At 45.4% G+C, this 11,998-nt stretch overlaps 1 protein-coding gene across 2 annotated transcripts in view; it reads left to right on the top strand.

The window, feature by feature from the left end:
• Positions 1-51: 51 nt before the first annotated feature.
• magu (SPARC related modular calcium binding-like protein magu) overlaps positions 52-11,998 on the top strand; it is a 30,014-nt gene continuing 18,067 nt past the window's right edge. Inside the window, exons 1-5 of one of the 2 annotated variants that reach the window (XM_077666449.1) lie at positions 52-181; positions 3,063-3,474; positions 4,278-4,379; positions 5,942-6,169; positions 9,903-10,007. In XM_077666449.1, coding sequence (XP_077522575.1) covers positions 83-181; positions 3,063-3,474; positions 4,278-4,379; positions 5,942-6,169; positions 9,903-10,007 — 946 coding nt within the window. In that variant the 5' untranslated portion in view covers positions 52-82. Of the gene's footprint in view, positions 182-3,062; positions 3,475-4,277; positions 4,380-5,941; positions 6,170-9,866; positions 10,008-11,998 lie in introns of both variants that reach the window. The other variant, XM_077666448.1, reaches the window with a different exon arrangement.

Here is an 11,998-nt window from a genome sequence, read left to right as displayed (position 1 = left end):
ACCGGCGGAGAGTGCGGCGACCGCAGCCCCCTCCGGCGGCTTCCCGAGGCACAGGACCCCGACGGCCTTCGGCAGCGGATGCATGTGCGCGCAGTGGGGCATTATGGCCCTGCTCGCTGCGTTTGCTGCGGCCGCGCTCGCCCTCGCTGCTGCAGCTGCGGGCCCGACGCTGACTCTCCAGGTGAGACGCGGGGAGCGACACCTGGCCTATTTCGTGCACGCAAAACAAACGCGCGCACGTGCTGAGTGGCACCTGCGCTGGCGAGACTGCGTGTCGCCCGTGTGCTTGCGTGTGTGTGTCCATCTACTGCACCGTGAGCGTGTGTGTGTGTTGCCGCGGCGCGCTTCGTGCTTTGAGTGCTGCTCCGCGCTCTTCGGAGCACTTGTCATTTCCTCTCTCTCGACTTTGGCGTTGGTGACGTCGGGGGTGAAGGCAGCTGATAAAAGAGGGTGAAGAGTCGTTCCGAAGGGGTTTCGGAAGCTTGCAGGTGGTTGATTCCTCTCATCAGCATATTTGTGTGCTTGTTGTGAGAGCCTCGGCCGTGAGCGGTAGAAAAACAAAAAGTTTCTTGCTAATGCTTGCAAGTGACCCTGCGGCCACGTCTCCCCTTTCCTGTAGTTTAATGTACGATCGTGAAGAACGAAGGGGAGGAGCGACCACTCGACCTACGTGGTAGGTTGAGCACATGTGTAAACAATTAGCGTCAGCGCTGGAGAGCGCGAGGTGTCGGTGTCAGTTTGTGAGTAATTAAGGCGCCGTGGCTGTCTGGCGCGCGTGCTGAATGCGTTCTCATTGTGCGTGCACGCGTGGTGTAGATTACCTTGAACATTGTAGCATTTGACAACATCCAGAAACCTAGATATGTGCTGTTTGGCCACATTGCTAGGACAACAGGCTCACATTAGCGGTGGCCTTGTCCCAAAACCCCCTCTCGTCATTTGCACTTTTAATGTGCTCTTTGTTGCTGTGCGCTATTCCCAGACGCTTACTCTGTCGCTGCACAAACAAGAATGTTTGTGCATGTGGTTATGATGAAAGCTAATAATGCATAAAGTTCACTGTCATCATAACCTGTTTAAAGGATGCAACATTTGGCATGACATGACTAGATATGGTACAAATGGGTTATCTGACACTTAACTTTCTATTGCTGCTTTTTTTTTATGGTGGTATTTTCCTCTCCTGAAAATATTGTGCCCTGCTGTCACTGTGGTCGTCTATAAGAGGGCAGTTCTTCGTGCCCTAATAGGCACTTTGGGTGCAATTTACATTTTTTTATATGTACGTATTGCTGGCTTTTGGATGTACGCCAACAATGCACACGGTATTGGATTTAAGGTGCGGTAGAATGTGCAGGGTTGCCAAATAAGAATGCATGCAGTTCTCTCTGACCGCAAAGGTCGCAAGTTTTTTGGCATAACTATGGGAGAAATATTGGGAGATTCATAACAACAGTAGTTAATGTAGTTTTGCATGTCAGTATATGAAATTTCATGTCTGATATAGCCTATTGTCATACCTATAGTTGGTGAAAAAGCAGTTTGAACTGAAGGACATAAAACTGTTTACAAGCTCCTATATTTGTTCTGTGGCATCAACTGCACAGTTTTCTGTGTTTATCTCGTGTGTAGCGTCACTTCCTGGTTGCCTGTCAATGAGGTTGTGGAGTGGAACTGCTTCATATTGAAATAGCTTCCTTGGAAGCCAGTTTGTAAGCACATTGCGTTCTAATCTAAGGTTTGACAACATTTCGTCTGACCGGGTAGTAAATTCATGTCAAAAAGGAAAACAGGAACGCCGACACATTGGGCTTCCCAATATTTCTGGCTTGCTCGTGCTTTTTGTTGACGTTTCCACCGTCGGACATGTGCATTGAAGGCCAAAAATGTTCACAGAAAGACTGAGTTAGTGGCTTTGGCATTTATCTGCTTTTCTATATTTTTGCACCAATAATCCATGTAAATTTGAAAAGCTGCTTCAGCAAAGACAATTGCAGAGCTCATAACGAAGTTTTCAGCTGCATGTCTTGTGCATATTGTGCAAGCTTGAACTCAAATAATTTTCAATTATAAAGGCCACACCCTTTATTTGTGTCTTCATAACTGTGGACCAGTGCTGAATATATTTCTCTCTTCAAAGACTAGTGCAAGCTGTCAGCGATCTTACATCAGCTTGAGGAAATCAACTTTGACACTTTTCCCGTACTCTCAGTAATCTAATCTTAATGGTGTCATTATTGTCGAGAAACTAAACATGGTTGTTTCTCATCACCAGCGGTGGCGTCAAAGGGAGGCGGGGGGTGGAACTCCCATCCCAAAAATCTGAAAAGCATTTCCTTCAGAACCCATGAATTCCTGTTAATGCAGCTCATATTTTAAGCCCTCTCGTTAGGAAACGAGTATGTGAAGCTCTTGTTGCATTTGGTTCATTATATTTTATCAATGTCACAGAGATATCACGCCTACCAAAATTTGGCTGTGTTATCCCCCCCCCCACCTCCAATTTTTGTGCCACTCCACTACAAATATTGTGGTGCGATCACTGAGGATTGCGAGCGTGAAATTGTTAACAGTGCCTAGCTTAGTGCTGTTTGGTATGACGCTAATGCCTCTGTTGCAGTGCTGTGAATCAGGCCAGTGGCACCACTTTCTATTTAAGAACCCACCATTCTTGATTTGAGAGGCCATCTGTACATCAGTTCCAAGAAAGAAAGTGCCTTAAGTTTCCTCCCTAAGCAGTAACGGTTTGGTAGCAGTCTTGTGGCATGTCATCCCAGTCGCAGATACATATTAAAAAATGCTGGCTTCTAAAAATGCTGTAGCAGAAAGTCACACCTTCAAACGGAAATGATGGCATTGTCACCATTGCCTGGAGCCATGTGAAAGAACTGGTGCTGGCCACCGGTTGACAGGGGCAAAGCATTAGTGGCTACACAGGTGAATATATTATCTGTGCCTTGCAGAGTTACTTTTGGATTTGTTAACTTTGCCCTTTGTATGGAGCCTGTAAAAACAATGCTGCTTGTTGTGACCATCTTTTTTTTTTGTTTTTTACTGCGTAGAATGAAGGATGTCCACCGTCAACAAAGGCATGCACCGGAGGAGAGCCTGTCTGTGGCTCGGATGGGCGCACATATGCCACACGGTGCGACTTTGAGCGTGCCCAGTGTGAGGAGCACTCTTTGGAATTGAGCCATGTGGGACCGTGCTCTGAGCCGACGCCAGCCGCAACTGCAGCACGATGCCTGCTCCAGCGCAAGCAGCAGCAGTCCGACTTGTTTGTGCCAGAATGCGCACCGGATGGAGGCTTCAAGCGTGTCCAATGTCATCACATGACGGGATACTGCTGGTGTGTGGATGACCAGGGCCGGCCCCTGGCGGGAACCTCCATGCACCTCCAGCAGCCCAACTGTACCACGCGGCGACAAGGCTCGTTCCAGCGCAGGGCCTCTCACCAGGGTCAGGCCAAGATAGGTGGGTCGAAAAGCTTCCCCCACACAAACCAATATTATGAAGTCGTTCCATGATGATTACATGTCGGATATACTGGGCTAACCCACAACGACCCATCGAAAAGCAAGGCACCACCACTTGCTTGTGCTCACTGCACAGTTGTGCCCACTGCTATATGCATAAAACTCATAAATTGTCGACTTCTAGACTGCTGACGCTGTGAAATGTTTGATCCCCTTTACAAGCACCAGATATCTCTGTACCTTCTTTGTTTATTAGGTAAATCACCGCAAGTTCAGTTTCACAGTTTTTGCGATTTTACGTCTTAGTGGATACTTTATGCTATTTTAGCTTTTGAAATAACGGGTTTATTATGAGTACATTAATTTAGTGTCAAAACTTCTTCAGCACTTTGTGTGTTGTACATTGTGCCGTTGATGGTTGCTGCATGAGAAAAGATCAACTTACTACTACCATCACCAGAGCAGGTGAGCAAATTGCATTAGCAGTTTTAGTGTTGCGAAATTGCAAGCCAAGAGTTTTGTTTTGTTTCTGTGCTTATGGGCATACTCTCCTCCTCACTCTGTGCGTCCTCAGTATTTATAGGATACTGGTAAAATATTTTGAATTTTCACAGCCATAAGATAGATGCAGAAATAAAAGATTTTCAGTCAAGTGTACTTTCTTGTCCAGCTCTACATGTTGGGTAACAATGCCTCAGTGTTGCTTCAAGCTTAGTGTCTCCAGAAGACTTTTTAAATTTTCACCGAGCGCAAGCAGTGCTGTATTGCTGTTAAACTTGTGACTGCCTTCATCTCTTGCAGGTTGCTCAAGCGTTGACCGCAGCCGATTCAACCAAAACTTGGTTTCAATTTTCCAGAAAGAGTATGATAGGCTGCCCAAACCTCATGCTGGCTCTACCTCAGGTACTCCCTTCTAGTCCCCTGTGTGTAAAGCGTCTTTCTTTAACATGTCACCCTATAGCTGGGGTCAGAGGTATGCCCGATTCTTTTGCAGCAAGCTTGTAAAACAAAGAAGCTTACCAGTTTGTTGCAGCACTTATTTAGGTGGAAAAGGTTTCAGGAAGTTTATAACATGCAAACGTATTGTAGAATGGTTATTTATGTTCCAAAACTGGCCACCGACATGTTAGAGAACGAAACGGTCTTGAATCTCCTGTTTATTCATCTCTAATGCTTCACTGAGAATGCAGTTTTTAGCGTGATTGACAGACTGTAAGCAATTAAGATTATAGGTGTGCAGGAGTGAAGTAGCGCAAAAGCAGCCAGATATTGTATTGGCCAGTGGTGTGCGCAGGAAAGCTCCCTTGCAGAGTCCTTAGATCTGTCAGGACTTGCTGCTGTTTTTATTGGACACACTGTACTTTTTGACGTACTTTTGCTGCATATTTTGAATAATAAATAATCATTCTTTTGTATTGAAGGACGGTTTTAATCAGTTGGGTCAGATGTAACCGGCTTTGTCTGTACGGTGATAAGGACTACAAACACAAAAATCCTTGTTAGTCCACCTCTGGCTTGGAAAACTGCAAAACTGGCGGGTCTGCATGTGTGACTGCTGGAGGTAGTTGTGAACCTCTGGAGTTGGGGCCCCATCCAGAAGCGGTTGCTTTGATTAGGAAAGAATTAGATGTGCTCCTGCCGGCGTGCCGGCAGTACACAGCTTTCTAGGCATGACCCGCTTAACCGCAGTGGATGTCGCTTTGGACCTAGCTGTTGGCTATCATAACATTTCTAATCCTGTTTCCAGTACACTAGAGCTATCTCTCATTGAAATGAATGCAGAATTGTTTTCCGCGATGCCTTCAGCAGCAAAGCACGTCAGGCAAGAACTGCACATAGGCTTGAGTAGGTTGGCTTCACTGCATAACACTGTTGTATGAAAATTGAGTATAAGACACTGAAGACCACCCTCAAGCCCACCCCATGTTGACCTTGTCACATGGTGTCACAGCTCTAGCGCGGCTAACAGATGCCAAAGGCTGCGCAGCTTACCAGTTTCTTTGAGTGAATGGTAATCGAAGAGGGCTGTTAAAAGAACCACTACCTTGAGGGGCACGGCGTGCAGTTCAATATATCAAACAGCCAACAAAATTGGAGTTCGTTGTACTGCACAACTTTCCTACACTTTTACACAGGATTTTCAAGGGGATAATTTGTGTTTAGTATATCCAATAATCCGTAATATCTGGGTTCGATACATCCGAGCTTGACTGTATTGTTTATTCGTTATGTGTCTCCTTCTCTGGAAAGTGCACATGACATGCATATGACGTCCTGTGTTTGGACAGCTCAGCGTGGTATGCTGCCATGGCACTTTGCAGTGCTGTGTGTGACATCACTGCATGTTTGACCAATCAGTGAGGTGCGGTGTTAATCACCACCGCTGCCGCAGAACCAGGATATGTGCCCTTAACAGCTGTCGCTGTAAAACTATCTTAAGGGTCTGCTTGATTTGGCTTGCACAGGGGGTGTGCCAGCAGTGCTCGAGTGGAAGTTCTCCGAGCTGGACCTGGACAACGATAGCTTCCTGCAGCTGCACGAGGTGCGTGACCTGCGGCGCCTGGCCCGTCGCATCGTGGAGCCGCAGGCGTGCGCCCGCGGCCTGGCCCGGTACTGCGACGCCAATCGGGACCGGTCGCTGTCGCGCTCTGAGTGGCTGCACTGCCTGCAGGGGAGCCCTCTGCGTGTGGACAGTAAGCACCTTCCCCCTGCATGCATGCAGGGCCGGATTGAGCGGCACTCATGGTTATTGGGCTGACTTGATAGCTGAAAACCGGTGCAGAAACTGCACGGAGGCAGATGCTAGAGGGATGCTGGATGAGTATATTGAGTTTTGACTGCTACTTAATTTTGTGAATGCCAAATTTTGACCCATTGGCCTCCCGAGCTGTTGGATTGATGGCTGCAGTTAGCAGGGTCATATTACCAAAGCTGTCAAGACTACGGCCTGTGGCGTTTAACATAGCTGTTATATAGCCTTCCCTGACATGCTCAAATGGATTGTTGGACGGATTTTGGATACTTTTCCGATACATGGAAGCATTTATTCCTCTTTTTCAAAGTATTTTTGTTTGCATTTGTTGATATTCTTGTTTGCTGTTTTCTGATATACAAGCTCATGAGAGAATGCAGTCTTTTTAGGGAAGCAATCACGGATATTCTCTTTGACAATGATGATGGTGTTGGGAGTAGCAGTGAAAACGACTTATCAGCACATTCTTCGGGTAACAACAGTGACAGCAGCGATTAGGATGGCAGCACTGATGTATTCACCAGAAATCTATCTTCAGGGTGTAAAGCATCCAGAATAGCAGTATAGCATCCACCAAGCGCAGATTTTTCTTTCATAAATGTTTTTTATTCGTTTTTGAGTGATTCGTTTTAGCACTTATTTTTGAAGAATTGTGCCCCTCAAAGGGTTAATTCACTTAGTTTAATTTATGAAAAATTTACAAACAAATACTTATGCATACAAGGGTCCCAAGGTTGTGGTCTATGCCTGCTTATGGTTTCTGTGGAGGCTGTAATGGTGGCAGTCCTCCTTTCTCACCTTGTGCCGAGCTGTGTGGCAGCCTAGATTTTCAGCTTTGTGAATACTTGCATTATATCTTTTGTTGTAATTTTTTGTTAGTGTTTTTTGTTAATTTGGGGGGAGCATACAAGTTGTGTAAAAAATGAATTTCATGACGTTCTCGCATGTAAGTGTTCCAGGAACAAACTGTGGGGAATCTGTCGGGTACATATCGCGCACTCCTAACCGTGATAGCGGAAAAAACTAGTTCACAGTATAATCTCGTCGATGCCTTCCTGGTTCATATGCCCAAACTCACGGGCGTTAGAAGTGTCCCGTAGAGTTAACACTATTTTTCTCCTGGTTAATACGTTCCCGGATAACGCCTTTCCCGGATGCTATATCTAAATTTCTCAAATTGTAGTTGTAAAATACATTTAGAGGCTTACCGCACATGTGTAAATATACAAGTGGGTTGAATTTGGGGGCACACGACATGAACTGGAAAGCAGCGGCAGCTGCCCGCCATGGTGGCTTCTCTGCTGTGCTTCGGAGCAAGGGGGCGAAGCAGTGAAGACAACGATGTGCAATGCACAGCGCGAGAGTGTGTAGCAGTTTAACACGAGGCATGATTGGCTGTGTGTATAGCATAGTGCTCTCGTGCATTGTCCAGCAAAGCTGATCTGTTAGCGCTGCCACGAGTTCGAAACCCAGTCGCTGCAATATTAATTTTATCCCAGCACCCTCAACGTCAGGGACGCCACGAGATTCGTGGTTGGGTTTCACCCTGTGAAGTAGCGCTTTTGAACTACAAAAAACGTGCAAATTTACGAGCAGCCCATTACTGCGGGTACTTCACATGAAGAGGAGAAATGAAACGGCTTCTTCGCAGAGCCTAGCACTATGGGTCCAAGCATTTGAGAATTACAACAATGTGCTCACATACAAGCTAGTCGGGTCTGGAAAATGCAGCACAAAAAACACGAACACTGTGATGACAATCAGCTGCCGCAGTGGCTTCCCTGCATTGCTTAGCTGCAAGTGGGTGAAGCGTTTGAAAAATTGCGATTATTTCTGCTAATTTCGTCATTGCTGCCCAGGGACCAGGTGCATTGCGAAGTTCAGGCCGCACTTAAAACAGCGCAAGTGCGGACTGAATTCTGCGATCACTCGATAAGGAGCTGTTCAGACCTTGTGCCAAGAAATGCTAATCAACATTTTTATGAAGTGAAATTGTCAGTAAATGCCTTCGTACTTCATTAAACAGTTCCATTTCTGAAATTCAGGCGGTTTGAATCATAAGTTTTCCTGGATAATACATTTTTTTTCATATTTTTTTTTAAACATAACACGGTTTTACCATTTCTACAGCTATAGGTCTGCTGCTGAGTGTAATGTTATAACATGTGTTCAAAGGTAAGAAGAAAATTTGATGTGTTAATTGGACAGCCGCTGAAAGAAGCCCTAGAAATCTCTCTACATTACCTTTGCTCTCCAAATTATGGCTCATACATTTTTGTTTTTTGTTGCAAAATCCTCACATCACTAAGTAATGTAAGAGGTTCAGCTTTATTAAGATAGAAGGCTGCTAGCTCTCCAAAATTGTGGCGTGAGATGAGAGCGACTGAGGCATAGTCTATGCTATTACCAGACAAAGCAGCGAGGCAGTGCATCATGAAAGGTTGAAAATGTGTTATTTGTGCATTCCTTACTGGATGCCATGTTGCTGTTGACTGTACTTGGTAGGAGAATTTGACTAATCAATATCTTGGTAGTATATTCTACATTAATGTTCATAATAAATGCTTTTATACGAATATCTGCAAAAAAAAAAAGAGAAAAAATTGGCCAGTGGTTTAGCATTGCTAAGCACAAAATATTGTGCAAAAGCAGTTTTTTGCAGGTGGACACCACTGCCACGTACCTGAAAGCGTGGTTGAGGTGTCCACTGACCCAAGGAATCAGTTATGCACGTCTTCAACTTTTTCATCGTCAATCGCAATTTGCCCAATGCACGCCGCAGCGTATGTTCCAGTGCTGCATTTCTATAGCAGTGTTGTCAACGCCAATGGATATTGCTCTAGTGCCGCGTTTCTGCCACAGTGTTGTCCGTGCCAACGCATGCAGCATACATCTCTCTCACTACTGCCACATAGCTCAATGCATGAATATTAGTTTGATAGCAGTATTAGTTGACCAGCGCATGCAGCATACATCTCTCTTACTACTGCCAAATAGCTCAATGCATGAATATTAGTTTGAAAGTAGTATTAGTTGATGAAGACGACGTGCAATGCACAGCGTGAGGGTGTGTTGCAGTTTAACACGAGGCGCGTTCGGCTGCGGCGATAGCGTAGTGCTCTCGCGCAGTGGCCAGCGAAGCTGATCTGTTTGGGCTGCCGCGGGTTCGACTCCCAGTCACGTTTATTTATTTCATTTATTTGTATTTAGTATTAATTTCATTCGGCACACACTCACGAACATTGCAAGATCTTGTTCGGGTTTTACCCATCGAAATGGAGCTTTCACTAGAAAATTGTGCAGCTCCTTATTACAGAAAAATTGTTTTATGTGAGAGGATTTGAATGACCTCTGTGCTCTTAAGTGCTGCCCGTGTTTTTGTGTTCTGCTTGGTGTCCATATTTTCTGCATGTAAGCTGTGCACGCAGGGTCGCCTCTTCCACATTGTGTTGTCCATGAATGTTATTGCATTAGAATGAAATTGACATTTCACTGTCTCTACTCTCTCGAGATGTCTAGGCATGCAGAGGCCGCCCCCATGAGGGGTTTCTCCCTCCACCCTTTCCTATGATCCGGCCCTGCATGGCAGTCTGTGGTGGTGCATGTGGGTGCCTGCGCGGCATGTGAGGGGAACGCAGTGGTTTCCCTGCGCGTGTTCATGTCGTTGAACTCAGAGCCGGGCAGTGTGGATGCGGCGGCCGTCCTGGCGGGGGCTCTGCGACCGGGGCCAGAACTCACTCCACCCGAGGACGAGGACAGCCAGGAGACGCAGGAACCAAGTGGGTGCCTCGGAGAAAATTGGAGACTGTGTCATGAATGATGCGGGCACTGTAACATGGACTTTGGTGATCAAGGCATCATATACCGGGTGTCCCAGCTAACTAGAGTCAAGGGTTAAAAAATCACTTATTAGAGGCAGGTGAGTGAAACCAGTTGCATATTGGTGACAGCCATCTTGCACACCAAAGCCATGTTTTTGTTTCACAAACAATTAGTAATTTAATTAAGTTTAATTATCTACATTAATAAATATTGACTTTAGACGACAAATTGCATTTGAAGAGTTGTCGAGCACCTTCCGAAACCCCCATTCCACCATTTACCATAAGGAAATCCTCGTGTGTGCCTTTTTTTCCCAGCTCCAAAGAAGGCCCACGAAATGCAAGATAAACCACCTGACTGACGCACTTGCGTGCCACGATCGTGCTGCTCTCAAGCGTGGTTTGAGCAAACGAAATCGCTTGCTGCCTTTACTCGACGTCCCCGAAGCAGCGGCAGACCGATATGTTGGCGGTGGTTTCTTGTCTTGAGTCAGCCAGTGGCTCACATGACGGTGCGAGTTGCCGCCGCCAACATATCGGCCTGCCGCTGCTGCGGGGCCGTCAAGTCTGCAGATGAGTTCGTTTGCTCAAACCACGCTTGAGAGCAGCATGATCTTGGCACGCAAGTGCGTTAGTCACTTGGTTTATTTTGTATTTCGTGGGCTTTCTTTGCAGCCGGGAAAAAAAGACAGACGTGAGTGTATCCTTATGGTAAATGGTGGAATGGGGGTTTCTGAAGGTGCTCTACTACTTTTCAAATACAATTTGTTGCCTAAAGTGAATATTTATTCATTTTGATAATTAAAATAATTAAAGGAATCATATTCTTAGCGGTAAGAAACAGACACAACAATAAGCTACACACACACAGGACACCCGCTAGTGTGTCCTGTGTGTGTGTAGCTTGGTGTTGTGTCTGTTTCTTACCGTTAAGGATATGATTCCTTTAAGCCGTTACCAACTAGCCCAACTTAATGTTTTAATAAAATAATTAATCTATTAATTAATTGCGATACAAAAAATTGCCTGTGGTGCGCAAGATGGCTGTCACCAATATGCAACTGGTTTCGCTCACCTGCCTCTAATAAGTGATTTTTTAACCCTTGGCTCTAGTTAGCTGGGACACCCGGTATACAGGGCACATGATGACATCCTCATATAGAATACTAAGCAAAGATCCATGTCCATCGAAGCATATTTTTTGCCATTGACCTTGCCCTTGCTTCTTTTCATTGAAATGGTACTTTAACATTTTGTTGTGAAACACAGCTCCACAATTGCTTAGACTGGCTTCGCATCATAGTTATTGCTAAACTACTGCTTTGCAGCAACAGAGTAACAGTAATGCTCAGCTTATAAAGTAGACCGGACTAGCGTGGAATAGTCCGGCCTGTCAGAAAGTTAACTCATACAGAAGCACAGGGGTGAGAGCTCTTTGTAGTGAGTTCATGTAAGCAGGGTTCACTAGTTTGTTTTCATTCATCAAAATTATGGCATGATTGTTTTTTAGTTTTACACGAATAAAATGTTTAATCTATGTTTGGATTTGGGTCTTTGGCCTTCTCATTGGCACCGGGTTGATGCTAAGAGTGTCTGTATGAATTTCTCTGTTACTAATTTTGCATAACCGCATTAAAGTTTCATACTGTCAAGCTGTCTAATCGAGCTGTCTAATGCATTTCTTTGCAAGTCATGTTTCTTTTTTAGTGTGTTGTGCTGAGCCAATATAGTTTTGTTTATTTCGGTCACAAAGACCATACATTGGTTTGAAAATAATTAGGACAACAATGTTTGCCTATTTATTAATGTGTTGGCTCGAGAAGCCCCACTGTGGAAAAATAGTGTCCGGTGTCTGCCGGCTTAGTGTGTGTGCAGCATCTGCCAACTGCCTGTCAACCACCACAGTTGGCATGTGGTAAAGTGGAGAGAGGGAAATTGCCCTCTCCACT

Source organism: Amblyomma americanum, chromosome 5, assembly GCF_052857255.1.
Source record: "Amblyomma americanum isolate KBUSLIRL-KWMA chromosome 5, ASM5285725v1, whole genome shotgun sequence".
Taxonomy (NCBI): Eukaryota; Metazoa; Arthropoda; class Arachnida; order Ixodida; family Ixodidae; genus Amblyomma; species Amblyomma americanum.
Note: the sequence above shows the minus strand (reverse complement) of the source record. Positions and strands in the feature narration are given on the sequence as shown.